Below are 25,619 nucleotides of genomic sequence, written 5' to 3'. Positions count from 1 at the left end.
TTGAAAATGAGATTAAAGACTATAAAATTTTCTGGTTCTAATATTTTATTGCCGAATTGTTAAACTTTTCAGGAAGTAAGAACATCCCCTTTTTATGGGTTCCTCTGACTAGATCCTAACTTAAAATTCCTGAAAACATAAACTTCATAACAAGGTCATTATGGCTTTTCTAGAAAACAGAATCCAACAACATGGAAGAAATTCTGTTAAATTTTTACTTTTCTTGCAAGAGGCTGGGTTTTGAAGGAAAGGATGAAAATCTCAATTATAGAAATAATAGGAATTATAGCCATAGAATTGGTGTTTCATCCCTGAATGCTCCTTATCCCTGAGGTCTTTATGGTCTTCTAGAATTGATTTATGGAAACGTTTTTGTGCACCAGTTTTTGAAAAAGAGTTCTTAAGCCCTAGCAGGTCAGTCTGAGGCTTGGCCACTCCAGCTCTAGGAATCCAACCCAGAATGGGTCTTGTCTCCTCATTGTTTTCTGTGTTCAAGGTCAGCCTTTCTTCTGGCTTACTTAAAATATGTTCGAAATCAAAAGCTTCCAAGTCTGGTTTACTTTCTAAAATAGTAGGCTTACTAAAGCTAACAGAGTTTTGACACATAGTACACGGGTCACGTATGGCAGGTTTTAGATGCTCATACTGAATGTAATGGTTTGGGCTATAGCAAGGTATAGGTTGGGGTTTTAATGCCAGCTGTCTCCAGTACAAATCTTTTATCTTCTTAGTATCTGTGATTTTTGGAGATATTTTTATGTCACAAACGTTAGTCAGATCTCTTGTTGGGTAACAAGGTGGGGATGCATAGGTAGATAGCAAACTTTGTTCTTCCTTGATCTTGTCTTCAATTTCCTGTTTTTTATGGGTGACACCTGCCAGTGTGTTATCACTAAGTGCCATCATTTCTGTAGAACTGGGTACAAAGGTATGAAAATTACACAAAACTCTAGGGGTACAATCTGGACAGGAATGTGGTCTCTGCTGGACAACAGCCTCCAGAGGCCGTCGGTTCTGCATCAGTCGAGCAATTCGTCCTGCTAGGGGTCTTGGAGGTTTTAAGACAGGATGGAATTTTTCTTGCTGTAGTGGTGGGATAAAAAGGAGAAAATCAGTTAATAAATCTGGCATTGTAACGGTATCACCACAAACGGCAGGTCAAATTTGTACCCGTTTTCACTGAGTAAATGTAGAATGGGTGTAGGAGTGCACATTGCAATGTTTGCTTGCTTATTTATTTATTTATTTACAGACATTGACATTTGGGTCCTAATAAACACATGTTTTTCTCTTCTACTGGTTTTTGCTGATAGGGAAAGGGGATGTTTTCACTTGGCTATGGAAAAATTCCTCTGTGTAGGAACTCTTTGCTTTCAAATGTTCAAAGATATAAAAGAATCACTTGAGCAGAATTTCTGCCATCCCCAACAGATGATGTTGAAGGTTATGTGTGGTTATTTAAATCTCAGTGAAAGCTTTCCAATGCAAGGGTTCTTAAACCTCGGTTGAATCAGAATCAGCTTTGGAGCTGGGGAAAATGAGATTCCTAAGCTTGATCCACTAGAGACTGTGATTCAGAGACTGTGATTCTGCAGTGGAGCTCAGGAATCTGCTTTTTTTTTTTTTTTTTAAGTTTATTAATTTATTGAGAGAGAGAGAACAAGAGAGCACAAGCAGGGTGAGGGGCAGAGAGAAAAGGAGAGAGAGAGTATCCTAAGCAGGCTTCACACTGCAGGATGTGGGGCTTGAACTCATGAACCGTGAGATCATGACCTGAGCCGAAACCAAGAGTCGGATGGATGCTTCACTGACTGAGCCACCCAGGTGCTCCGGGAATCTGCTTTTGTAACAAACATCTTGAGTGATGCTGAGACCAGTGATGTGCTGTCTTAAACAGCAGTCTGCGGGGGGCTTGTTCTATCTGTGCTTTTTGAGATATTTTACAGATATTATGAATCATGTCTGGTAACTGCAAAAGTAGTGTATTTACAAGTTTACTAATAGATATATATAAGTGGGGGTATAGGAATAAGAGGGAGGAGTTGATTAGAAAGGGGCATGAGGAAACTTTCTGGAATGATGGTAATATTTAATGTATTGATAGGTGTTTGGGTTACAAAGGTGTACGCGTTTGTCAGAACTCAGTGAACATGCACTTAAAATATGTGCAATTTCATTGAATGTGTATTTTGCCTTAAAAGAAAAGCTGCAACAGATTGAACTCTGTTTAATGATATGCATGCTGATTGTTTAAGGATGAAGTATCCTAGTGTCTGCAATTTCTCTCAAATGCATAAAACATAATAAAGTGTATTGATGGGTGGCTGAAGAGATGGAAAGATGGATAGATTATGTGATAAAGTAAGTATAGCAAAACGCCGATGGTAGAATCTAGGTGGCGGGTGCATGGATGTTAGTTGTAAAATTATTTCAACGTTCCATAACTGTCAAGATTTTTAAGATAGTATGTTGAAGAAAAACTAACAGAATGGATGGATGGTGATAATGGAATTGATAGCAGAGGCAATAAAAATGAGAATGGCGAGAAAACAGTAACTGGAGTTTGGACGTAGAAAACAAAACGGAGTTAGGAGTGTCTTCTTAGATCCTAATTTATCAGAGTTGGAGGAATTTCCATCTATTATTAACAAATCTGTTATAACCTTTAGCTAGTTAGGTTTCAGTAGATACTAGAAGAAACCCCAGCTCTTTAAAATACTTTGTTGGGGCGCCTGGGTGGCGCAGTCGGTTAAGCGTCCGACTTCAGCCAGGTCACGATCTTGCGGTCCGTGAGTTCGAGCCCCGCGTCAGGCTCTGGGCTGATGGCTCGGAGCCTGGAGCCTGTTTCAGATTCTGTGTCTCCCTCTCTCTCTGCCCCTCCCCCATTCATGCTCTGTCTCTCTCTGTCCCAAAAATAAATAAAAAACGTTGAAAAAAAAAATTAAAAAAAAAAAAGTGATTAAAAAAAAATAATAATAAAATAAAATACTTTGTTAAATTTGTCATAAACAAAAAAGTGTGGGGTATATCATATCCTCCTTGGACAGGACCCCTTTATGCAAGAAGCAGTTTTTAGTATCTTTATTTCATTCTACTGTAACAAAATACTTCATACTCTTATTACCACTAAAACATGCCTTCCCAGAGTCTGTTATTCATGTCTTAGAAACCAGAAAGAGGCACTAAAACTTACTTTCATTTATTTTTTTAAAGTTATTTATTTTGAGAGAGAGAGAACATGCATGCATGCACAAGTGGGGGAGGGGCAGAGAGTGGATGGGGGGAGAGAGAGACAGGGAGTGAGACAGGGAGAGGGAATCTCAAACAGGCTCTGTGCTGTTAGTTTGGAACCTGATGCGAAGATCGAACCCATGAACTGTGAGATCGTGACCCGAGCTGAAACTAAGCTGGAAACAACCGACTGAGTGAGCCACCCAGGCACCCCTAAAACTTTTAAACTTTATTTTAGGCGTATTTTATCTTATTATTAATAAAAATTTAGTTGATGGTTTACTTGCACAATAATTTTGCATATAATATACTTGGCAAACATTCTTTATATAACTGTACATGTATTTCTTTGTAAAAATGATAAAGCTGCTTCCTGAAGGGCTGGACTCTACAGGGTCAAATCTGTGGAAATCTGGATAGTTGATGAACACACTTGACAATGTTGGAGTACATGTATAGTGCTTTCTAGCCTTAGAGAATATTTGTTGCAAGTGAAAAGTAAAAAAAACCCTTCAGTGAATGATAAAGCACAGTCTGTATAACTATTTCAGGTGTTATGATTTTTTTATCACCTTGGGAAATACTAAAGCTAATGTAAAATAAATGTGTTCAGTTCAGTCTAAATTCTACAGTTTATATCTTTGGAAATACTAATTTTGTTTTAAAAACCGTGTAGCTTTAGAGGATAAAATCTAGGCCCCAGATAAAATAGCATATATGTCTATTGTTAAATTATTTTATTTCATGTATATATAAGTAATCCAACAGACTATAATTTCTGTCACTAACGGGCTTGATCATTTCTTTCAGGGCATTTCACATAATCAATTAAGAAATTTGTATTGATATTTGCAGAGAATTTATTGGCTTTCAATTGCAATTTAGCCAACTCTCAATTGTGAATATCAGGCTTTATCTCCTCAAAAGCAGTGGTAATGTACAAGATATACAAGTATATAAACATTCATAGAATTATTAAGAATCTCATTAAAGGGTAAGCATTTGTAAACCTATTCCTTTGTAAATTTTAGCAACAGTAGCATAGTAGAAAATCTGTTTTTTAAACAGAATTTCAGTGGGCGCCTGGATGGCTCAGTTGGTTAAGCCTCTCAACTCTTGATTTCGGCTCAGGTTATGATCTTACAGTTCATGAGTTTGAGGCCTGCATTGGTTGCACTGACACTGCAGGCCTGCTTGGGATTCTCTCTCTCTCCTTCTCTCTCTCTGTCCCTTCCCTGTTCATGCACTCTCATGCTCTTTCGCTCTCTCAAAATAAATAAACTTAAAAAAAAAAAACAACAAAACCAAACCCTCAAAACACCAGCACTGGGAATAGGAAAAGAAACCTCGCTTGTTCTTTGAAATAGTGGGCAAAGGTATTTAAAGCAGTTCAGATCAATTCAAAACTAACTTCTATAATGAGTTAAATTTTCCTTTTGTTAGCTTGGTCACCAGTACTCATGAAGCAAATAAAAAGTGGGTAAAGCAAGAAGGGGCCTAACACTTGGATACTTTCCCCCTATGTAACTGCGAGTTGACTGCAATTACTTACAGGCTCTGGGTCAAATCCTATCTGTCCAGTTAACTCTGCTCTCTCCTTTTCATGGTAATCATCCAGTTCAAGGGGGTTCATGGGCCCCAGACCTTAATGGAAACATCACATCTTATTACTTTGTTAGAGTAAATGAAGGATGGCTCTTAAATGACATTTTATAGAAAAACTTACCCATTTCCCTTTGTAATATAATTAGAATGAATAAATTGAAAACAGTTTTACCTCCCAGTTCCCCGCTAAGAGAAGCTTACTACCCACCCTAATTTCTATTAGTATTCAGGTTAAGAAACAGGGGAAAATATTAGAAGATGCAAGCTGGTAACAGCATTTGTCAAATATTCTAATTTTCTTCTTTTTACTTGTATTAAAGTAAACCCATACCTGTAAAATCATGAGCATATGAAGTGATCCAGTGGGACCTCTCAAGATTTCTTTGTATATTGGCTTCTTTTAGAGAGTTAATCGGGTCCCACGAATTTAAAGAAGTGTTAGGAGCGCAGGTTTTAGGAGGTTTTGGGTAGAACACTGGCTTGTTCTTTCCAACACATTTAGGAAACTAGAATATGAACATCAAAGTTTATTGTTATTAATGCCATCTAGTAGAATAGGACTGATTCACTATCTTAGCAAGAAGGAGCATAAAGGAAATTCTAGGCTGAAGTCAGATATGATTTTTTTCTTCATTAATCACTAATATTCTGCAACTTAACCATATTTAGAGTTAAAGACAGTATTTTATCACATGAATGATGAGTTTTTTGCTTTAGCAGGGACTCTATCTGATAACATACCTTGGAGAAATGTCCCTGAGAATACTCTAACTCCAGTAAAATTTTATTAGAGATAAGTGTTCTGAGGTACTCCTTTGGCTAAATTCAGCCAAAATTGTGTGTCTCCCACTTCTCTTTCCTTGTCAGAAATGGCACCACTTGATATATTTTATGGATTTCTGATGAAGTTTAAGTCATTTAAATTCAAATAAAATTTTTCCTTCTATCAATATAACTTTACAATGGAGTTTATTTTGTATTTTCAAAAGGAGGTGTACGTAAAAGTGAATGAATGAATGAGGTTCATTGAAGTCTCTTTGGGTATTTAGAAATTCACCTTTTTCTACGATTGAGCGTACTCAGTAAATATTTACTGAGCACCTATATATGCAAGGTAGTGGCAGGGAACAAGGATGGACCAGAAACAAGTCATCCAGGGATGTATTGGCTACAAGAGGAGAGAAGGAATGAACATAAATGACTCTAAGATGAAAAGTAACTGTTATAAAAGAGGTCAAGAAAGAATTATTGGTAAGTTCTGAGGAGGGAGAGATTGATTCTAACTGAACAGGAAAGTAAAGTGGGGAGCAGAGAAGAATGGAGGAGACAAGAGCCCATGTTATGTCATACCACAGAAAATAGGCCTTGAAGGACATGCAGAGATAGGGAGGCCAAAGGAACAGCAAGAGCAGAGGTATGGATGGTGGTGGAAAGTATGGAATTAACTTTCATGAACACTATGCACTTGTCCTGAACAAAGCCTGTCCTTAACGTTTGCAGGTCCTGGGGCTATATTGAGACCCTACATTCCATTAGTGTAAATTATTTTATTTTATTTTATTTCATTTTCTTTTCTTTTATTTTACTTTATTTCATTTTACTTTACTATTTTATTTTATTTTATTTTATTTTATTTTATTTTTAAGTTTATTTATTTTGAGAGAGAGAGAGAGAGAGCATGTACATGTGGGCATGTAGGAGGGAGGGTAGAGAGAGATGGAGAGAGAGAATCCCAAGCAGGTTCCATGCTGCCAGCATGGAGCCCAATGCAAGGCTCAGTCCCATGAACCTCAAGATCATAACCTGAGCAAAGATTAAGGGTTGGCCACTTAACTGACTGAGCCACCCAGGTGCTCCTAAATAGTTTAATTTATAAATAAGCAAATAAGCTGTTAAATAAATATGTTCCATTTTCCTACCTTGACAAAATACCTTCATGACAACTTGGAAGACCAAGTTCAAATTTAGACTTATTAGACTGCAGTGGGGACACTGGTTCAAAAAGAGCTAGCTGCTGGCCCCTGGCCTCAACATCACTTGCTGCTTTCTTCCTACCCCCAATTCCATCCCAAATGGTGAAGTGCCTTATATATAAGGGTACCCTGGCCCTCAAGTTCAAGCTCCATTATACCTATTACCTCTACTTCCACCAAACAGCCATCACTTGGCAACTGCTTTGGCCCTGTGGTAGATATTGGCTTGGAGCACTGTCAACCCCTGGGAGGATGGACCTGGGGAAGAGACCTCATGAAGGCCCTAGTACTGCATTCAAAGCCATTTTTTTAGGGAATTCTGCAGTGTAACATCAGTCTGGGGTGGGAGCCTGGGGAGCATGGGCTCTAGATGGACAGATTGTCTTGTTCCCATAAACATCCTGTCCCATAGGGAGGGGTGTAGCCAGAGGAAGGCCAGAGCTGGGCCCTAAAGGCACGGGGCCTTCTAAAATTCCTGGACCTAAGGGTGATGCTGATTATAGCAACTCTGTGAGGTTGGAGTGCTCCCCATTTTCCACATATAGAATAGTCATGATAAAAGGCACTTGTTAGAAAACTGTCTCAAGTATTCAATAACCACCTCTATAAACCTTTAACTAATATGTGGTTTGCTTATTCAGGGCTAAAGAAAACCCTTTCTGTTCTCTTTATCTTTACAATGATTTGCAAAGCGAGCTTAGAAATAAGGACTTTTTTCAAATATTGTTCTGAGGGGCTGGATTAATCTTGTGTCTTAATCTAGTTTAAGTAACAGCAGTGATCTACTAAAATGCAGGCAAGGGCACAGAGGAAGAAAATAGGGAATGGGAAATTGTATTGTAACCTGTGGTGTTTTGTAAGAGTGTAAAGAGTCAGGGATATTTGAAGTGAAGAGTTGGCCAGTTTTCAATATAGAGATGGAACTGTCCTAGGAATGAGAAATATATCTCTAGGAGGGGGATGGGCACTTTAGATTAGAAAGAGGGCTGGTGGTTCAAGAAGGAAACCACATTCCTCTGTAAGGATGATATAAGTGGATCCTCTTTGCAAGAGAAGCCAAAGGTCTTTCCAAATATTTACAGATAAGGAATAATAGATAGTAGGCTCGGTTAGGCTTTTTTTTTTTTTTTTAACATTTTTTTTATTTATTTTTGGGACAGAGAGAGACAGAGCATGAACGGGGGAGGGGCAGAGAGAGAGGGAGACACAGAATCGGAAGCAGGCTCCAGGCTCCGAGCCATCAGCCCAGAGCCTGACGCGGGGCTCGAACTCACGGACCGCGAGATCGTGACCTGGCTGAAGTCGGACGCTTAACCGACTGCGCCACCCAGGCGCCCCTCGGTTAGGCTTTTAAAATTGTTCCTTAAAATATTTCAGATAGTCCAAAGTTAGGGAAGTTTATGTCACTTGACCTCTGTGGTTATTATATTTTATCTTACTCAAAAGATGATTACAAGGTAGATATTATCCCAAAGAATATTTTCATATTGCAAAAGCTAAGACCAGATGCTTTGGCTCTTGAGAAATAGAACAGAAAATCTTTGGCCATTTGAGGAAGAGACAAAATCTCTTGAGGAAAGGAAAACTGGGTCAGGCCAAAGAGATAAAAAGGTAGGGTGTCTCTGGGGAGTGGGTGGGAAAGAGGCACCTAGATTTCTGTGACTCTTGAGGGCACAGGCTTCATATATATGGAATGTAAAAGGATGAAAGCAAAATGACATTTAAAATAGTGTTAAAATTAAGGCCCAGAACTTAATTTTTAAAAGGTTAAACTCTTATTTAGAATATTCCCCTTTCCAAGACCACCCATTTCTTAATGTTCTAGGTCAACAAAGTTTTGTAATCATTGGAATAATGACATTGACAGAAGGTTACACTTATTATAAGCTTACTCTCTGCTAATATGGTGCTGAGTGTTTTTACATGCATTTCATTCTCAAGACAACCCTATGAGGTAGAGTTTATGATTATTCCTGTTCTATCTATGAGGTGACTGGGGTATTGAAGAATTAAATATATTATCAAGGGTTATACAATTGATAAATTATTTCATTTTTTCTTTTTCTTTTTTAAAAATTTTATTTTATTTTTAAATGTTTATTATTTATTTATTTATTTATTTATTTATTTATTTTTGAGAGGGAGAGAGAGACAGAACGTGAACAGGGGAGGGGCAGAGAGAGAGGGAGACACAGGATCTGAAGTAGGCTCCAGGCTCTGAGCTGTCAGCACAGAGCCAGAAGCAAGGCTCGAGCTCAGAAACCGTGAGATCATGATCTGAGCCAAAGTCGGGTGCTTAACTGACTGAGCCACCCAGGCACCCCTACAGTTGACACATTTTTAGAACCAGGAGCTGAGCCACTTTAAAATTTATACTTTTAAAAAAATTTTTTGTTTTAAGTTTATTTATTTATTTATTTATTTATTTTTAATTTTTTTTTTTAATGTTTTTATTTATTTTTGAGACAGAGAGAGACAGAGCATGAGCAGGGAAGGGGCAGAGAGAGAGGGAGACACAGAATCGGAAGCAGGCTCCAGGCTCTGAGCCATCAGCCCAGAGCTTGATATGGGGCTCGAACTCACAGACCGTGAGATCATGACCTGAGCCGAAGTCGGATGCTCAACTGACTGAGCCACCCAGGCGCCCCAAGTTTATTTATTTTTGAGAGAGAGACAGACAGAGCAGAGGAGGGGCAGAGAGAGAAAGGGAAAGAGAGAATCCCAAGCTGTTAGAATGCTAACAGCATGGAGCCTGAATTGGGGCTTGAACTTACAAACCATGAGATCATGGCCTGAGCTGAAACCAAGTCAAGCCTGAGCTGACACCCAACCAGTTGAGCCAGCCAGGCACCCCAAAATTTGTACTCTTTACGAAATGTTACACATGTTGTCTTATCAGCTTAGATAGAAAGTACTAAAATATGGTTTCTGGAAGTTTTCTTTTTTATAACCAGGAGATATATTTCTGGAATTAGTTAAGTTATTTTTTTTAAGTTTATTTATTTATTTTGAGAGAGAGACAACACAAGTGAGGAAGGGGTAGAGAGAGGGAGACAGAGAATCCTAAGCAGGCTCTGTGCTGGCGGCACAGAGCCCGATGCGGGACTCGAACCCACAAAGCCAGGAGATCATGGCCTGAGCCGAAACCAAGAGTCAGGTGCTTAACCGACAGAGCCACCGAGGCACCCCTGGAATTACTTAAGTTCTTAGTGTCCCTCTGCCTCCTCCCACCCTCAGAGAATGCTGATTATAATTATGTAATCAATTATAATGTGGGTGGGGTACAGCCTGGGAACTGGGATTTCTGAAAACACCCCAGGTGATTCTAATGTGCAGCCAAGGTTGAGAACCACTGCTCTAACAACAGGAAAGGTAAATACTATACAAAATATTCTCCTTTAACAGAGATAGAACATTGCAGATAAAGTTGAAGACCCCTTGGCCACTCTCCCCAGTGAAGTGGTGAAGCGCAAGGAGGACAAGAATAGGTATTATCCTAAAGGGGGAAAAATGGATGAGTCATGAGATAACTGCCTTCAAGCCCAGTATCAAATTTATTTTTATTTTATTTTTCTGTCCAGCGGAGTACAAAACTTGATTAGGATTAGGGATAAACCAGAAGAATAACTGAAAGATTGAAAATTAAGATTAGAAGAGATTAAGAAAGTTGGATTAATCATTGGATGAAGAGTCAGATAAATCAGTCAAAAATATTTACGTACAAAGTGCTGTGGGGAATATAGATATTATAAAATATTCCACTTTCAGAGAGCTTGTAATTGAGTTGATAAGATATAAAATACATGTAAAAAGTTATTGGTTATAATAATTGTAGAAACTCAGAAGAGGGGAAATCACTTCTGTTGGAGTAATAATGCTTATAAATTATAGCACTTTCCATTTTTCAAAGTGCTTTTTATAGCCTTCATATAATCCTCATATCCTGTGAAGTCTGCTGGACAGATTTTAGTGAAATTATACAGGTATATTTTATTAATGTAAACTCAAAGAACAGAAATAATATTGCTAATATTACCAAGAGAACAAATGGCAGGTATAGGAATAACTAGAATGCAGGTCTCCTTATTTGGTTCACTTTCTGCTCTGCAGCAGAAACAACCAGAGTTGAGCTGAGCCTTGAAGAATGAACAAGTTTTGCATAGGCAGAGAGGCCATGAAAGGAGAGCATTCCAAGAGTGGGAGATGGCCATCCACCTGTTCAAGGACCAGCGAGCTGAGCCAGGCTGCAGGAAGGAAGGAAGGCCAGACTCCGAAGGGTCTTCGGAGCTCAGTTAACCCTTGGAATTTACCCTTAGGTAAAGGAGAGCTAGTCAAGATTGTTGCAGAGGGCTGAGATATGAGGACAGCAGCATTTTCACGAGCAGGAGGAAGTGAGGGAGATTAAAAGAAGAAACTAAACCACTGAACTCGAGACTTTGGCCATAAGAACGTGTATTGACAGAATGGTCTCTCGAATGACTTCTCATATTTCTTCATATACTCTGATATAGATTTTGCTTGAAAGAATTAAAGAGGTCCAGTATGATAGATGATTCTGTAAGGATCTTTCCTGATGTATAACTTTACAAAAAACAAATAGGAAATTGTGTATTTCGTAGATGACTGTGTGACACCGCAGTGACCACACTCTGGCCTGCCACAGTGGTTATCCCAACTAAAATTCAAATGTTTCTAGCCTTGCATAGTTATTTCTTGCCTACCTCATAGATTGTTAAATGCAAGAAGATAATATATGGAAAACACTTGGTACTGCCTCACACAAACTAATTGGTCAATGAATGTTGGCTATTATAGTTTTCAAATGTCCGGATCTTTTCCTTCATGATTAAAAATTTTCTCTCCCTGCCTACGTGGAGTCGTGGTACAGAGCTTAAGAGCAGAGAGTGGAGTCCGACAAGCTTGAGTTCAATGATTATGAGATAGCCACAAACTCTCTGAGACCCAGTTTCCTCATCTATAAAATGGGGATGATGATACTAACCGTTTTAAGTTATTATAAAGGCTAAGTGATATACTGTATCCAGAATGGTCATTGTGTAGCAGTTTCTCAATACACAGTGGCTGCTGTTTTTATCTTTGATTCTACACAAATATAATGGTTGGGATAATAATTGTAAACCTTTCTGAGAATTTTTCATTTATCTTATGTATATTTGGAGTTACTTAATACGCTGTGAATTATAAGAATAGGGTTGGGGGATACACAGTGAGTGAAATGCAGCCTTCCACCTTCTTTCAGTGGGGAGCATTTTTTTTTTTTTTTTTTTTTTAGTAATTGTGGAAATGTTACTTTACTGCCCAAAGTATGTGAAATCAGCTAAGGAAACGCACACAAAAAAATGTGAATCATGGTCAAAATCTCAAGTTTTTTAAGCAGATAGAAAATAAAACAGCCCATCTTTTGGGTTTTCATAAATGTATAGAGTAAAAACATTTTTACTTTGTTTTAAACACATATTTAAAAGATACTTACATCATAATATACACCCTGACCTGGCCAATTCAAGGCTTTCTTCTTTGAATCCATTGGAAAATCAAGCAGTTCATATCTGTAAGGGTTACCTGAAATTTTCAGGAAGAGTGCTGTTATTCTGAATATGCAATAACAGTTTTCTATGAATGGGATTTTGGGGTGCAATAAACAGAAACAAGATGATAGGAGGTAGAGAGGAATGAGGGTGCATATTTTAGCTAGTGTATTAGAGCATTGCTTAATTCTTGCTCCCCTTGATGAGCAGCATGTGGGCCACACAGAGCAAGAATGAGTCTCTAACCCGAGTGTTGCCAGCAATATGAGGGGGCAATGGAAATGTACCTTTCTTGTTAACGAAAGGGATTCTTAGGTAAGTTATAACTTTTAAGTTTAAATTTTCCTGGGTCCTCTTTTGGTCTCTGAAGGCTTAGTAAATACATTTCTGTACTACTTGTTTTGGGCTTTCCCTGCCTAAATATCAAGAAATAGAATTAGTATTTGCTTACCAAAAAGGTACTGAAAGAGAACATTTTAAAAAATGTAGCTTCTTAGGTATTAGTGGTAGTCTGATAAGCTTTATCAGATATAGCATGGTCTCCTCTGGTCCTGTAAGAAGTTCCACATTAAAGAATGCTCTGGGGCGCCTGGGTGGCTCAGTCGGTAAAGTGTCTGACTATAGATTTTGGGTCAGGTTTGTGAGTTCCACTCTGGCAGTGTGGAGCCTGCTTGGGATTCTGTCTCTCTTGCTGTGCCCCTCCCCAGCTCACTCTCTGTTTCTGTCTCTGTCTCTGTCTCTTTCTTTCTCTCTCTGTCTCAAAGTAAATAAACTTAAAAAAAAAAAAGAATGCTCTGAACATCTATCCTCATATGTAATAAGAACAAAGGCTGGCATATATTGAACATTTACTGTGTACATAAAACTGTGTACTGTTTTATGTATACACTCACATTGCTATTTGTAAGGTACAATTACTTCCACTTTAACAGATGAGGAAACTGAGGCACAACAAAAATAAGCAATTTGCCTAAGATCACACAGCTAGTAAGCGGAATAATTCAAACTCAGGCAATCTGGTACTAAGGCACTCTTCTATGTCTTTCTATTAAAGAAGAGTTCAAATAAGTGTAGAAAACCTAATGTGGTAGTATAGTAGTTTTTGGAAAGGTCTTTAAAAAAATTTTTTTTAATGTTTATTTATTTTTGAGAGAGAGAGAGCACGCGCGCGCACGAGAGCATGGGGGGCGGGGTGCACAGAGAGAGAAGGAGATACAGAATAAGAAGCAGGCTCCAGGCTCTGAGCTGTCAGCATAGAGTCCGATGCGGGGCTTGAACCCACAAGCCGTGAGATTATGACCTGAGCCGACGTCAGATGCTTAACCAACTGAGCCACCCAGTCACCCCTGGAACGGTCTTTTAGAAGGGTTATTACAATATACTCATCTTTAAAAAAAAAAAAAATAATGTTTAGTTTTGGGAGAGAGGGAGAGACATTGCGAGTGGGAGAAGGGCAGAGAGGGAGACACAGAATCTGAAACAGGCTCCAGGCTCTGAGCTGTCAGCACAGAGCCCGACACGGGGTTCAAAGTCACAAACTATGAGGTCATGATCTGAACCGAAGTCGGACGCTTAACCAGCTGAGCCACCCAGGCACCCCTGAACTTGCTTCTTTTTTAAAAACATTTCTTTTGGTCTTTTGTAATTAAATTGTCATCCCTTGTCTTTTGCTTATTGTTTGATAAACATGTTAGTGTTTTCTTGTGGATTTCTATAAAATATTTAAATATCAGAACAAATTTTGCATTTTTGGTCCTAGATAAAATTTTTTTTTTTTAACATTTATTCATTTTTGAGAGTGAGAGAGACAGAGCATGAGGCGGGGAGGGGCAGAGAGAGAGGGAGACACAGAATCTGAAACAGGCTTCCAGGCTCTGAGCTGTCAGCACAGAGCCCAACACAGGACTTGAACTCACCAACTGCAAGATCATGACCTGAGTTGACGTTGGAGGCTTAACCGACTGAGCCGCCCAGGCGCCCCAATATACTCATCTTTTTAAGGTCCTCTAAGAGTGACTAACTGGTCAGAACAGGTGGATGCTTGGAAGAGTGGGTAATGGTGGTGGTAACTTGCTTTAGTCTGTGACCTACAACTGCACTGAAAAGTGTTTTTATAAATTCTGCACACATTTCTCTGATTTCTTGTTAACTCTATGCACTTCATGTAATTTTAGAAATTATCTAATTGAGGGATTGAAAAAATAAATTAACTTTAACACTTTGCCTAATAAGATCATACAAATTTCAGTTGCTTGGCATCCTATCTTGTAGTTCTTTTGCACAGCTCTTCCCACCCCAACCTCCCATGTATTTACATGTATATATGTATGTATGTGTATCATTTAGAGTTGAGTGTATTTATATGTATGTAGATGTCTATATATCTATATATTTGATACAGATTTCACTACCTTTTATCCATGATTGGACTAAGAGGTAATGAAGAAATTCAGTATGTGGCACACATACTGGAATCATTATATGGGTAGAGAGTAATAAAGTAGTAACTGCTAACACTTATCTCTGGTATCTATGAAGTAGGTGCTCATAGTCCCATTTTATAGATTGAGAAGTGGAGGCAAAGAAGTTAAGAAACTTTTCTATGGTCCATGGGGAGTAAGTGGCAGAGTGGCAGAGCTAGAATTCTACCCGTGCCATCTGACTGCATAGTCCATGTTTAAACACTCCACTATACTGTCTTTCACAATATTACTGCTGTCTCCTAGTAAGGTACGGAGGTTGATACTAATGATGGCAAACATTTGGGTCCAAATATTTATGTACAGTGGCACTGCATTATAGGACATTTCTTGGGTCTTACCTACATCACAGCCTAAATTCATTCGACAAATGTTTCTCTCTGCCTAACATGCACCTTTTCTGTCACCTTCGGTTACCTCTTCTGTAGTATTTTCAGTCTTTCTCCATAGGCTTCTTCTCTGTTTTAAGATATCTAGTGTGGGAGAGACTTGATGACTAGTGAATGGGCTTACCATCCTAATACAACACATCTGGAAAGACCCCAAGGTTTGCTTCTGCAAGAAGATGCCCCAAGGTGTTAAGAGGACCTAAACAAATTGTTCCTGTTACTTTCTGAGTCTTGTTTTAATGACATTGTCTCAGTTTCATCACAACTGCTATACCTATGTCTAGACCCTGATGCTCTGAACCAAATATTGTCCCTTGTGCTAATTACCTGAGCTAGGATAAAATTTTTAAAAGCTAAGCCATAAGAGAAAGCAGGAAGGAAATAAAAATAGAAAAAAACAGGTAGAATAAAAACAACTAATTCTACAATGTTTGGTTTCTGCTTCTAGCATGGAAGGCTGTATAAAGAAGAAAAGTTAAGAGCACCTGCGGAAAATCTGATTTACTTGGTTTGTGGTAGGGTTCCCGGTGATTCTAAAGCACAGCCAGTTAGGAACAACTTTCCTAATCTGATGGGTCACACTTTTGTGTCTTGAGTCCTTTGCCCTCCTTTCTTTGATTTTATTAATTGAATAAAATTCAAATATGAGAAGAATTAATACTGTTCTGATACCAAACCACATTTTACCTCTTGTTTTCAAAATCGTCGTATCGTAAGCCTTCGTTGGCACAGTGGGAGGAAACGGCCGTTGGCTTCGGGCTTTAATGCCAGTGTAAGGATCCTTAGGTGATGTAAAGGTCGGGAACATGGCACCACGTGAGATGTGTGTGTGGTAGGGGTGTTCAATCGGATATGGGGAGCAGGTTTCTCTGAAATTTAGTTGAGCAAACAAAACAGAATAGAAAGAAATGCAATTGAAAAAAATTAATCATCAAATATTTATTGGGATCCTTCTTTGTGACTGGTACTATTCTATTTCTGAGGATACAACAGTGAGCCAAGGCCCCTATACTCCTGGAGTTAGCTTTCTGGTGGAATATGTGCCACGAAACATATTTTCCTAATTTTGCTAGAGAAATAAAAATTACTTTTTAAAATAAATCATAACTGAATTCTTTATCTGTGAATAATTTTCACAACTAATGCAGAAGATACATGAAATCTGTAGTTTTTCTAGTTGTTTTCAATTCCTGCCTCTTGTTTTAACAGGATCCCAGTGCTTTATTTTATGGAATCATTTCTGGGCATTCAGCTTCAGTATGCAAAGTGATATCCAACCATCTTGCCTTGAACTTTCAACCTAGGCCATCTGTTTCTTTTAAGCAGTCAATCAACAAAATATACTGCCTGTTTATGTACACAGTACTGTTTAGAAATCAAAAAGCCAAAAATAGCTGATAAACTGATGGGAAAAATAAAAACCAACAAGTTAAAAAGACCACAGGGATACAATTTTACTATGATTTGAAGAACTAGCAGAGTTCTTAAAAGAACTAGCAGAGATTTGTGAGAGCTGATAGCTGGCAATCAGCGGTGGCCCAGGCCCAGATCCCGGCCCCTTACTGCTTACTCGGCCCGCTAATGCAAATCCGTACTGAATTCAGCAGCCTTGGCATCATGACGGGCTCTCAGAAATACCTAGCAGTCCAAGATTATTAACAAGTTTCTGATCTCTCATAGATACCGCAAGAAGTTAAGGCTGATTTGTAAGAGAAAAAGTCTAGACTTCAAGCAAAAGTCATTTATGAAGGCCAGCTCGTTCTGTTTTTGTGGAAAGATTTGGTTTTCTTGCCCTTGTCACAAACTCCCTCAGTTGAACACATTTTTGCATTGGGTATGGCATCATTTTATTGTGAATCACTAAACTTTTCTGATGTATTTATTTTGCTTAAAAAGCACCACATCAATGGCTACATGGCTTGGTACAAGGCACGAGGTCATCAACTCCGTGATGATATTAGAACACAGAATCAAGACATTCATTCCTGAATTCCAACTCACTGATGTACCTCAGAGTCATAAAAAACACTAGCCTAGTAACTGCTTTCAGTGAAGCAATATTGGGTATACTTCCTTTTATATACAACACAGTGATTTCCACTTATTCTAAATAAACATTTCCATTGTCTAATTCAGTGGATATTATAGTTAACCATCTCCCTCAAATTAACTTCCCCTTATAAATTTGCTTGAAAATAAACGATCATTTATAGTTTGAGCAAACTGTGAATAAAATAGGAATGAACACATTTTTCCTCATGGGGAGAATGTCCAGTCTACTTAAGTCAGGAAAGGACGGAGTTTACTGAGGTCTAGTAAAAAGCCCATGTTATAAGAGAAGTTCTTGTACATTCAGAGCCTTGAGGGTTTGCTTCGTTCACTTTCAGGTGTAGTAGTCAGAAAGAAGGGGACCTAGGTAAGAAAGATAGAGACCCTGGGGACAGTAAAGAATGAAATGAGAAAGTCCAGGGTTCAAATATTGTCCAACAGAGACATTTAGTCACAAATCATACTAGAAAGAATGGCTGAGTAAATACAGTATAATGATTGTCTCAGTCTATGCTAATTAACCTACCTGGGAATAAGATTAATTTTGATTTTCTTGGATTTTTCCCAGTATGTGTCAGATTGAGATAAGATGTAAGAATTGGTGGGAATGGCAAATCAGTGGGATTAATTTTTGAACTTTCAATGCCATTTCCCCTAGACTTGATGATGTAGTTTAAGGAAATGTGGTATGAATATTTCATAAAATGGTCATGTCTGTCCACTGTCCCTAGAAAATATCTCAGTGGTTAATGTGGGAGGTCCTGAGACATTGTAACTACTACAGGAGCAGGAATTATACTCAGAGGACATTGCCTTGAGATGTTAACCACAACAATAACTACAACAATAAAGCAGTTATGTTCCTGGCTTTATGCTAACTGCTTTATCTCTCCTCTTTATCAGAGAATCATTCAACAGGCTAAATGCTAGCATGCACCCAGAGGCCAGGGCAGGGTGGCCCCATTTAGTACTAATCCGATGTTGGCTAGGACTGCCCGACAAAGGCATTTGGTTTTCATTGTATCTTGTATCTTGTTCATCACAAAGACACGACCAGAAAGTAGAGATTGACTTCTTAATTTAGAATACAAATTCCAAAGGCCAAGATCACGTTAAATTACAAAAACAGAACCAAAAGAATTTCATAAGACATTTTTTTTTTCCTGGGGATTGGTCCCCCTAATAGGAAGTAAATTTGCAAAACGTGTATACATAGTTATTGGGTCTTTCTGGTTTTGTCTGTGGCCAGGGTTTTGCGATGTGAAGAAGGGATAAAAGGTGGAAGTTACAAAGGCAGGGAGAGGCCCACTTAATTCTGATCATTTGGGATTGAGGCAGAATTTTCTTCCCCCTCAGATTCTAGAAACGATTTCCTAGTTAATAATATTAAGTTATATCTGGTAATGATTTAGCAAAACACATTTTACTCTAAAACTCAAAAGCTATGGACTCTGTCTTGAATCTGTGTATGAGATTTCATTCAATATTTTATGTATATAGTACAAAGGCTATTTTTGTTAAAAATCTGAATAAAGCATGGAGTTTCGTTAATAACAATACATCAATTTTGGCTCATGAATTTGTAACAAATACACCCTACTAATGTAAGATATTGCTAATAAGGGAAACTGGGTATGAGGTATATAGGAACTCTGTACTGTTTTTCAAATAATTCTGCAAATTTAAACTGTACTAAATTAAAAAGTTTATTAAGAAAGGATTAGCAGAGTATATAATACCATCCTCTTCTCCCACTTGTTAAAGTCTTTCATGAAAAGTCACATTTGTACTCACACTGAGACATGGATTGCCAATATTTTTTACTTGACTATAACATGGAAGGAAAATGTTAAGTATATACTTACTGTACTGTTGCATTAGGTGGTTTGGGCATCCTAGAGTAAAAACAGGAAACAAATCCTAATTTATATTAAGGACTTTTCAAAGCTTACATTCCTATTAGAAATTTGCTTAAAAATAAAGATGTATCCCATTTTCAAACTACAGTGTCTTTAAGATAACATTCTCGGTTGACTTTCTGGAACACTGAATATTGACCAGTCAGAGGGATGATATCCTCATATCTCAGTTCTGTTGATCAGTCTAACTTCAGTCCCACTCACCACCCATTTTGCATTTCCTATTTGCAGTGCAGGTGCAGGACTGACTGCTTCCAATGATAATGCGGCTCTGATTTTGACATTCACCCTCATAATCAGGCAGTAGCCAAAGTGCTGCAGGCAGCCTGCCACCATGCATGTGGTGCAATTACATGACCTAAAGTGACCTCAGTGTGGCCTGGTGGGACAAGATATAGAAGTACTGTGTGTGCTTTGTCCCTTTGCCCAGGATTGCTGATCTATCACGATCATAAATGTTGCCCCGTTGACAGAAAGGCTGGAACAAACCTGAACACGTTTCTGGAGGCATGTCTTTTCTGAATCAGTTCATTTGAAAGTTATGTCTTTACTATTTTACCCTGAGCCCTGCCTGCCAAGAAATCATACTGAAGCCCAGGAACAAAGTCCACACTACAGGCCTGTCACCTACTTCTATTGGATTCAACAGTTACTTTCAGCCTATGCAGATATTTCTGAAATATTTCAGGCATAAAAAAGTGAATAGAATGTTATCTGTTGATAGCAGAGGTCAACAAAATGGAGTGTGCCGGTTAAGTTTTGTATGTTTCTTTAGAAAGTGGTACGTAAGCTATATTATGTTTTGATTCCACAGTGTATTATCAACACATAATTCAGATGAATCTTAACAGGTTTATGTCTTTCTTTATTTGGACTCCAAGTTTGCAGGCTTGGGACTAAAAAACAAAACCAAAAAACATGTCTTCCAGTTATATTTATGGTTGATTTGGGGAAGGCGGGGGCAATGAATATTAATAATCCAAGGAATTCCGAGTTACTAGATTGGCTATAATATATGAAATGTTAAATCAGCATCTAAAATTTTTCTCATGTGACAAATTTAGCTATGATATTGACAAGTGTATATCTAAAATCAGTTGGATTCAAAATTGAAAAAATTTTTAAAAAAGAAAACTTTTTAAAATGTTCAAGTTTGAAAGGATAAAATGAAAATTAAAAATGCTCAGAGACCCAGGCCCTTGACCTAAACCAGTCCATTATTTTACTGCTGCACTCTACATTTACTTTTCAAAGTGTAGTGATCTCAAAGGGATAAATGAATAGGACCTAGTAGCCACCACAAATTTCACGTCTTTTTGGCTCCCTCTTGTGGCTGAACTCTATGTTAACTTCTTATCTACACAAATTCCTCACAATTCTAATAAAGGTAAAGAAGTGATATTTTCCTTGTTGCTTCAGTGTTGTCAGTATTTTATTTTTATCTGAAAATTAAGAAGTATGCTTTTTAAATATATATAACAGACTATTGCAGAGAGGAAAGATAATTTAATATGCTGGAAAGTAATTCCTCTAAGCAAAGGGTAAATTAAAAATATTCCTTATCCAAAAAGGAGACTTAGGGAGTAACTTTATTACAAATTATTTGTAAATTGTCATGATAATCCTCTCCCCTCATAATATCCTGACGAAAAATTTTGCTGAGGGCGCTGGGGCATTTCCTATGAAACTTTTAAGAAATTTAACAGATTCTTATTAGATTAACTAGGTCAAAGGCAGAGAAATGGACCCAGATGACTTGTTTGAATTCTTTCGAAAATTACTATTCCATATTTCGTATTTTTTTCTTTGTTTAATTGCTACAAACTATAAGTGGGTTTTGGTTTATTTTTTAAATTTTTATTTCTTTGGTTTTTGTTTCTATTATTAATGATCTCTGATGGAAAAATAAAAGAACACTTTTGTTTTTCTAAAAGTTCCCATTTGGGAGCTTTTTTATTTCTCATATAACACATTTTCACTTAAAAAAGCTATTTGGTCCATTATGAGGAAAAGAAACCCCAAACTTACAAAGAATCATTTCCATAGATGTCACTTTTTTTGTTCTGTGTCAAATAATAGAATTGTTCAATAGGAAGTTTTCTGAAAAGAAAGATTAAATAGAACATCTTTTTAAATTAATACAGTGATTATCAGATAGTAAAAAGATGAACAGACTAACAACCATGTATTTATGGAAATTCAGTATATGAAAAGGTGACATTGTAAGTCAGTGGCAAAGGATTTACTTTTCAGTAAACAATGCAGGAAAAATCACTAGCCATTTGGAAAAAAGTAAATTTCCATTTCATATTATGCATAAAGATAATTTCAGATGGATTAAAAATCTAAATATTTGGGGGAAAACATACAAATATTAAAATATGTAAGAATGTATTTTTTTCTTTGTGGTGGGGAAAACATTTTAAATGAGATTTTTCTTTTAAATTCAAAATCCAAAAGGAAATTTTATGACATCAGAAGAAAACCTTTGAATACGGGATGGAATAAAACTGAAATAGGGGTGCCTGGGTGGCTCAGTTGGTTAAGGGTCCGACTCTTGATTTCAGCTCAGGTCTTGCTCTCAGGGTTGTGAGTTCAAGCCCGACATTGGGCTCAATGCTGGGCATGAAGCTTACTTTAAAAAAAAAAAAAAAAAAAAAAAAAAAACCTCAAATAAAACAAAGGTTGGAAGAAATTTTTGCAATAAAGATATAGAAAGGATTACTATCTAGAATATAATTAGTAAGAACCTATAGCTAAAAGACAGTTCAAATGGGCAAAGAGTAAGAACAGAAAAGGGAATGTAAATGACCATACATAAGAAAACATGAACATAAGTACTCAACCAGAGAAATGAATTTTGATAACCAGATAATCTTTATACTTACTAGATGGGCAAAAATTATGTAGTTTGATAATATGACACAGTTGGCCAGGAGTGTGGGTAAATAGATACTTTTACACACTACCGTGAAAATATAAAGCATTTGGGCCATATCTCTAAAATTAAAAATATTCAGGGCGCCTGGATGGCTCAGTCGGTTAAGCGTCTGACTTCAGCTCAGGTCAGGATCTCGTAGTCCGTGAGTTCGAGCCCCGTGTCGGGCTCTGGGCTGATGGCTCAGAGCCTGGAGCCTGCTTCCGATTCTGTGTCTCCCTCTCTCTCTGCCCCTCCCCCGTTCATGCTCTGTCTCTCTCTGTCTCAAAAATAAAAAAATAAAAAAATAAACGTTAAAAAAATTAAAAATATTCATATATTGTGACTCATAACTTTCACTTAGGATTTTCCCTAGAGAAACATTTGTGCATGAGCTCACGGAGGCCTGTACAACTGTACAAGAAGGATATTCGTTACATATAGTTAATGTCAAAAAAAGGGAAACAATATGAAAATGGCTAAATAATCTCTGATGCGTCTGTATTGTAGACACAATGAGAAATTAAAATGAATTAGATCAATCTGTGTTTACAGTCTTTAGATTGCAGAGAGCGAAAAAAGAACCGAGTTGCCTAATACTATACATCCAGCGATTCCACACTTAAACTGTATAATACATATATTTTCAAGGGGTACATGTATAATTATATAAATGTGCAGAAGGTGTGAAAGAAGGTACATCAAAGTGACAGCAATGGTTCCTTCTAGGAAGGAAACTGGAATTGGTGGGACAGTGGTCAAAGGAGACTGGACCTTGTCTTTGACTTTTTTTTTTAAATTTTTTTTTTAAGAAAGACTTGTATTTTTAGAGCAGTTTTAGGTTCACAGCAAGGTTGAGAGAAGGTAGAGAGATTTCCCACATACCCTTTATCCCCACACATGGCTTAGCCTCCCCATTTTACTATTTCTCACCAGAGTGGTACATTTGTTACCATTGATAACCTGCATCAACACATCATTATCACCTAAAGTTCATGGTTTACATTAGCCTTTGCTCTTGGTGCTTATAGTGTTTTAATATACATCGTAGTGCTCAACTGTCGCTTGTGGCTCCAGGTATCTTTTAAACACCCGTCTTTTATCTCATCTACCCAAAGTTCTAAAAAGCTTGCTTTCTCAGTCTTTGAGAATGGCCCTAGAGTAGTGAGGGTTATTTGTACCCCACGAGAGTCCTAACCAAGAGAGTCTTACAGTTGAGGATGTGCTTCGTAATTAGGCAAACAAAGTGACCAACTCTGTGAGTGTCAGGCTTTCTCCAGTCATCACAGTGCTTGCTCGGTGGCTTCATAAATTAAATTACCATGGAGGCAGGACAGAAGTTATAGGTAGATTAAACAACGTGAACTTCTCATCAAACTGACCTGGCAACATTTGAGTTTGTCAGTGGAAGTTACTAATCCCAAGTATTTCAAATGTTTATTTATTTGTTTTGAGAGAGAGCAAGTGAGAGAGTACAAGTAGGGGTGGGGCAGAGAGAGAGGGAGAGAGAAAATCCCAAGCAGGCTCTGTGCTACCAGCACAGAGCCCAGTGCAGGGCTTGAACTCATGAACGGTGAGGTCATGATCTGAGCCAAGATCAAGAGTCAGACACTTAATTGACTGATCTACCCAGGTGCCCCTAACCCTAAGTATTTCATAGAGAAAACTCTCCCTGGGTGTACTAGTCAGCCACCTGATGGGAGGTTGATTACATCGTGAAAGAGATGATTTATCCCCACAGGAGTAGACACTTCTAAAGACAGATTTCCCTTTCTTTCTCTATATACTTCTGCCAGTTACATCACCAGTGGACTTCCTGAATGCCTTATTCACTGCATGCTATCTTAAAAAATACTACTTTTGATTAAGGAATTCAATTTACCACAAAAGAAATAAGGCAATGATTGCATTTAAAGGATTTACTGGTCTCCTATTTACAGAATGTAGAATAGCTTATTGAAGATTCATTTGTGGCTGCAGCTTGTCCTAAAGAGTGTGGCACATGCTCTGAACCAGTGGCCAAGAAGTGGTGTCTCTTATAGCCAGAACGGATGGTCTAAAAAGCAAAGGGTCGGAGTGGAACCTCTCACTATTATACTTACTGTTACACTTGAGAAAAATGTTACTTCCTTCCCAACTCCCTTGAGTTTTGCTGGGTTTGAGGTCAAGGGAGAAATGCTACCATGAGAAGACACAATGGTCCCACTGAATTGGAAGTTGAATTGATGATGTGGTAATTGGAGGCTCCTTATGATCGGAGAAAACAGGCAAGAAGTAGATTGGGATGATTGATTCTGAATGTCAGGGGCAAGAGGACTGTTGCTGTGCAGTCATGGGGAAAAGTATTTTTAGAACCTAAAGAATCTTTTGGACACCTCTTAGTATTGCCTCTAGTGGCATAAATTTAATGGAATACTGGAGCAGCCTCACACAGGTAAAACCACTAATTGCTTAGATCTCTCAGGAACAACATTGAGGGGTACCCCACTTGTAATGAACTTGTACCAGCCCAGGTGCTTGCTGAGGGCAAGTGAACTTGGCTATGTATATAATTATGTTATTCTCTCTATATATATTCTATATATATATTCTATATATTCTATATATATTCTATAGAATATATTCTATATTCTATATATATTCTATATATATTGTATATATATAGTATATATATTCTATATATATTCTATATATATACACACACAATATATTTTTCTATATGTTTTATATATCATAATATATAATTACTACAAAGTTTATAATATATTTATATATAATATATTTATATATTAACTAATTTTATTTTTTCATTCACCCTTTTCCCTTATTTCCTTATTATTCTATATAGGGTGTTGGTGACGGTTTACTTCATTAAGTGTGTAGCTGTGAACTGTCAGGGCAAGATTATGACTGAACTAGAGGAGAACGTCACCCAGAGATCTTGGACTTGGAGCTGGATGCAGGCACTGATGAGACTCTGGGTTTCCCCCTTGGAGGTGAGTGCATTTTCATGAAAACGTCTTGCATTGGCAGCCGTTCTCAAACTTCACTGCATGTTAGAATTACCTGAGGGATTTTATTAAAATGCAGATTCTGTCTCAGTCAGTCTGGGGTGGGGTCCAAGATTTTGCATTTATCATTTTCTAGATGGTACTCAATGCTGCTGGTGCATGGACCACATGTTGAATAGGAAAGCATGATACTGTTTTTGCTGCTGTTATTTAGTGTGACAGTCAACTGGCACAGGTGGCTGACATCTTTACAGTACCCTCTCAGTATTCTGTTAGTTTTCACATTTTGAATATCCCACTTGCCCAGGAAGAATCCACTTTCCAGCCCCTTGAGCAACCAGCGAGCCAGTCATCCATATCTGCAACCAGACTTTGATTTGAATGTGAGTAGCCTAAAAACACAGGCTTCAAGAGGGGCATCCATATTGCTAATAAGGTAGCAGCAGAGCCGCCCAGTTTTAGCAGAAGCTCTTCCCTGAGGAGGCGAGTCTCGAGA

The 25,619-nt window shown here is 37.8% G+C and overlaps 1 protein-coding gene across 2 annotated transcripts in view; it reads right to left on the bottom strand.

Moving 5' to 3' along the window:
- Window positions 1-201: 201 nt before the first annotated feature.
- SPMIP4 (sperm microtubule inner protein 4) overlaps window positions 202-25,619 on the bottom strand; it is a 43,447-nt gene continuing 18,029 nt past the window's right edge. Inside the window, exons 4-10 of one of the 2 annotated variants that reach the window (XM_058724793.1) lie at window positions 21,224-21,295; window positions 19,142-19,171; window positions 15,915-16,096; window positions 12,304-12,392; window positions 5,168-5,342; window positions 4,784-4,875; window positions 202-1,083 (exon numbers count right to left, since the gene is read on the bottom strand). In XM_058724793.1, coding sequence (XP_058580776.1) covers window positions 262-1,083; window positions 4,784-4,875; window positions 5,168-5,342; window positions 12,304-12,392; window positions 15,915-16,096; window positions 19,142-19,171; window positions 21,224-21,295 — 1,462 coding nt within the window. In that variant the 3' untranslated portion in view covers window positions 202-261. Of the gene's footprint in view, window positions 1,084-4,783; window positions 4,876-5,167; window positions 5,343-12,303; window positions 12,393-15,914; window positions 16,097-19,141; window positions 19,172-21,223; window positions 21,322-25,619 lie in introns of both variants that reach the window. The other variant, XM_058724794.1, reaches the window with a different exon arrangement.

This window comes from Neofelis nebulosa, chromosome 4 (assembly GCF_028018385.1).
Source record: "Neofelis nebulosa isolate mNeoNeb1 chromosome 4, mNeoNeb1.pri, whole genome shotgun sequence".
Classification (NCBI taxonomy): Eukaryota; Metazoa; Chordata; class Mammalia; order Carnivora; family Felidae; genus Neofelis; species Neofelis nebulosa.
This window is presented reverse-complemented; position numbering and strand designations above follow the sequence as displayed.